Genomic DNA, 3,956 nt, shown 5'->3' on the forward strand with positions numbered 1-3,956 from the left:
TTAACACATCTGAAGATCCCAGACTTGCTGCCTCAGAGTTTCTTTAGCACCTAAAGTACCTGTGGCCATAATTGCCCCCAAAGCCATGACACCTGAAAATACGATTCCCTATGCCAATTGGGGCATAAAACGTAAAATAAAAATGCCATCTGCCTGTCCCTCATACCTCATTCTCCACACCCACAAGCTCATGATGAGTCACGGGTGAACACACTGGCTCTGAATTATGTTGGGGGGAAGTGAATCTCCCCATCTCAGCACTGATTGCTGCAGATAGTGTTGTAAATAATGAAACTGGCAGGAGCTCGGGAGCAGGGAGAGAGGAGAATGATGAGGAGAAGGGAGAGGGATGTTGGGCGTGTTGCAGAGTTAATCACTGCACTGACCTGTAAAACTACAACTGGTCCATTATAACATAAACAGGAAAACTGCAGAATGCCTAAGTGAGGAAATAAGTGACTGGGACGACGGCAAGGATGAGTGATTAATGTATAATTTTAGTAATAGAGTATAATAAATACAGGCAGAGGGATCAATTATCTATAGTAAAGGTTGGCTGTTTAGGTAAACAAGCTTAACTGGTTTACACCTGTGAAGAATTCCATGGCTTCTATCTAACACCTGCTACACATGTGGTTGTCAGATGCAGGAACAGGACTTTCCTGTTTAATTTGGTTTACTCTAAAGTTGGCAGCACCGTATGTGATTGGAATGTATTGGGATGGTTCAATAGGGCACAGTTACTGTGTGAATATTTTACGCTCTGATATAGAACACCAAAAGCTACAGAGACATCAAGCAGACAAGAGAGCCGTGAGAGTTGTGTCCTTAGTGTGGAACCAGGAGACACTCATACATCACTCCGTAATTTGGTGATGTTCACGTAGTTGGGGTTTGGTAAAGTGCAATTGTCAGTGTGAAGGTTGTGATCAGGGGGGTCTTGAACACCTCCCATACCCTCCCGGGTCTCTGTATACTCTGACTTGCAGATGCTGGAAGTGCTGTTACTCTTCTTTAGCTCAGTGGTGGATGGGATGTTCGGACAACTCTTCACATGTAGGTATTGGGCCTGTTCCTCGTTCTCTGTTTCACGGTGATAGAAATAGTTAAAGTTGGAGACAATAACAGGCACGGGGAGTGCGATGGTCAAAACCCCTGCGATGGCGCACAGGGAGCCAACCATTTTGCCCCCTATGGTTATGGGATACATGTCTCCATATCCCACTGTTGTCATGGAAACAACTGCCCACCAGAAAGCATCAGGGATGCTGTCAAAGTATGAAGCTGCTTCATCGGCCTCAGCGAAGTAGACAGCGCTGGAGAAGAGAATGACTCCAATGAAGAGGAAGAAGATTAGGAGACCCAGTTCCCTCATGCTGGCCTTCAGGGTCTGCCCAAGGATCTGCAGCCCTTTGGAGTGTCTGGACAGCTTGAAGATCCGAAAGACCCTGACCAAGCGGATGACCCTCAGGATGGCCAGAGACATGGCCTGCTGCCCTTGCTGCTGCCCATTGCCCACTTGTTGCTGCTGCTCAGCCAGTTCGGTGCCCAGAGTGATGAAATAGGGAGTGATGGCCACGATGTCAATAATGTTCATGATATTTCTAAAGAAGCTGGGTTTGCTGGGTGAAGCAAATAACCTGACCAGAAACTCAAAGGAGAACCAGATGATGCAGAGAGTCTCGACAATGAAGAAAGGATCAGCAAATGTAGGGGAGTGATAGGAAGCTGTGGCGTTGTTATACTGAGGTCTCCCTCCAGCTGTATTTTCTTTGTCATCTCTGAAGACAGGCAGAGTTTCAAGACAGAAGCTGACAATGGAGATGAGAATGACCATGACTGACACAATGGCGATAACTCGAGCTGGACCTGAACTCTCGGGGTACTCAAAGAGCAGCCAGATCTGGCGCTGGAATTCATTCTCGGGTAAAGGCCTCTCCTCCTCCTTAATAAAGCCCTCATCCTCTCTGAATATCTCCATGGCTTCCTCCCCCAACTCATAGAACCGTATCTCCTCCGAGAAAATATCCAGGGGCACATTGACAGGTCTGCGCAATCTCCCTCCGGACTGATAGTAATAGAGGATGGCATCAAAACTCGGTCGGTTCCTGTCGAAGAAATACTCATTTCTCAGGGGGTCAAAGTAGCCCATCCTCTTCTTGGGATCCCCGAGCAAGGTGTCAGGGAACTGGGCCAAGGTCCTCAGCTGGGTCTCGAAGCGAAGGCCCGAGATGTTGATCACCACCCGCTCACAGCACTCATGATCCTGCTCTGGCTCATACAGATCCTGAGGCTGGACAGGGAGTGCAGCCAACTCATCAACATTGTCACCATGGGCCACTGTCATCTTGTTAGCGGGACCAAAGTTTTCCTCAGTAGGGAGCTACAAGCAAAGGTCCAAATGAAGCTGTGAGATGGTGGTCCTGGATATGAGATGCTCTGGTAATGAAGGACAAGGGGACTGGAATACCTCAGAATCCCACACTGCCAGAATTCTCCAGTTGCCTGAACTGTAAAAGTAGATTTCGAACTTGCAGTGGGATTGTGGAGTTAGTGGGTCATGAAGTTTACAGATCCTGCAGGAACCAGATTCTGTAGTTAGGAGAATAGATACTTGCACTGTTTTGCTCAGATAGCAATTATTGGAAATCCTTTAATCTCCGCATTTGAGGCTCACGATAGAGATTTTAGAATCCATCCTCCAAATGCTGTACTCTGTATTCTGAGAGCTCGAGAAATCACTTGCAGCTTTGAGATACTCTGATAAGGGGTGTGTTGACCTAACTCAGTGTCCAACTCCAGAAAGGTTCAACAGCAAAATATAGGAATTCCTTCTCTTCACAGGAACTGTGACATAACCTGCATCAACACAGGAAGAAAAAACAATTAACTAGACTGTTAACTTAGACAGAAGAGACATACGGAGAGCAGGGGGATGAAGGAGAGAGGGATAGGCAGTGCGAAGAGTGCAGGAGAGAGGGATGGAGAACAGAAAAGATGCAGAAGAGAGGGATAGAGGGCGGGAAGAGTGCAGGAGAGAGGGATAGAGAGCAGAGAAGTTGCAGGCAAGAGGGATAGAGAGCTGGAAGGGTGCAGGAGATAGGTATGGAGAGTGGGAAGGGTGCAGGAGAGAGGGATAGAGAGTGGGAAGGGTGCAGGAGAGAGGGATAGAGGACGGGAAGGGTGCAGGAGAGGGGGATAGAGAAAGAGAAAGGTGCAGGAGAGAGGGACAGAGAGTGGAGAGAATCACAGAATCACACAGTGCAGAAGAGGTCCTTCAGCCCATTGAGAAACACCTGACCTACCTACCTAATCCCATTTACCAGCACTTGGCCCATAGCCTTGAATGTTATGACGTGCCAAATGCTCATCCAAGTACTTTTTAAAGGATGTGAGGCAACCCGCCTCCACCATCCTCCCAGGCAGCGCATTCCAGACCGTCACCACCTTCTGGGTAAAAAAGTTTTTCCTCATATCCTCCCTAAACCTCCTGCCCCTCACCTTGAACTTATGTCCCCTCGTGACTGACCCTTCAACTAAGCTGCTTCCTATCCACCCTGTCCATAACCCTCATAGTCTTGTACACCTCGAACAGGTCATCCCTCAGTCTTCTCTGCTCCAACGAAAACAGCTCAAGTCTATCCAACCTCTTTTCATAACTTAAATGTTTCATCCCAGGCAACATCCTGCTGAATCTCCTCTGCACCCACTCCAGTGCAATCACATCCTTCCCAAAATGTGGCGACCAGAGCTGCACACAGTACTCTAGCTGTGGCCTCACCAAGGTTCTATCCAACTTCAACATGACCTCCCTACTTTTGTAATTTCTGCCTCGATTGATAAAGGCAAATGTCCCATATGCCTATTTTACCACCGCACAAACATGCCCCTCCAGGTGGAGGAGAGAGGGATAGAGAGTGGAGAGGGTAGAGGGGAGAGGGAAAGAGAGCGGAGAG

At 48.1% G+C, this 3,956-nt stretch overlaps 1 protein-coding gene across 1 annotated transcript; it reads right to left on the reverse strand.

The window, feature by feature from the left end:
• Positions 1 to 592: 592 nt before the first annotated feature.
• Positions 593 to 2,347, reverse strand: LOC121282114 (potassium voltage-gated channel subfamily A member 2-like). Its single transcript, XM_041195600.1, has one exon. The coding sequence runs from the start codon at positions 2,345 to 2,347 to the stop codon at positions 851 to 853; it is 1,497 nt and encodes a 498-aa protein (XP_041051534.1). The 3' UTR covers positions 593 to 850.
• Positions 2,348 to 3,956: the final 1,609 nt, after the last annotated feature.

This window comes from Carcharodon carcharias, chromosome 9, assembly GCF_017639515.1.
Source record: "Carcharodon carcharias isolate sCarCar2 chromosome 9, sCarCar2.pri, whole genome shotgun sequence".
Classification (NCBI taxonomy): Eukaryota; Metazoa; Chordata; class Chondrichthyes; order Lamniformes; family Lamnidae; genus Carcharodon; species Carcharodon carcharias.

Coding starts and splice junctions, on each gene's coding strand:
- LOC121282114 (XM_041195600.1), bottom strand. CDS start 2,347: ATGACAGTGGCCCATGGTGACAATGTTGATGAGTTGGCTGCACTCCCT.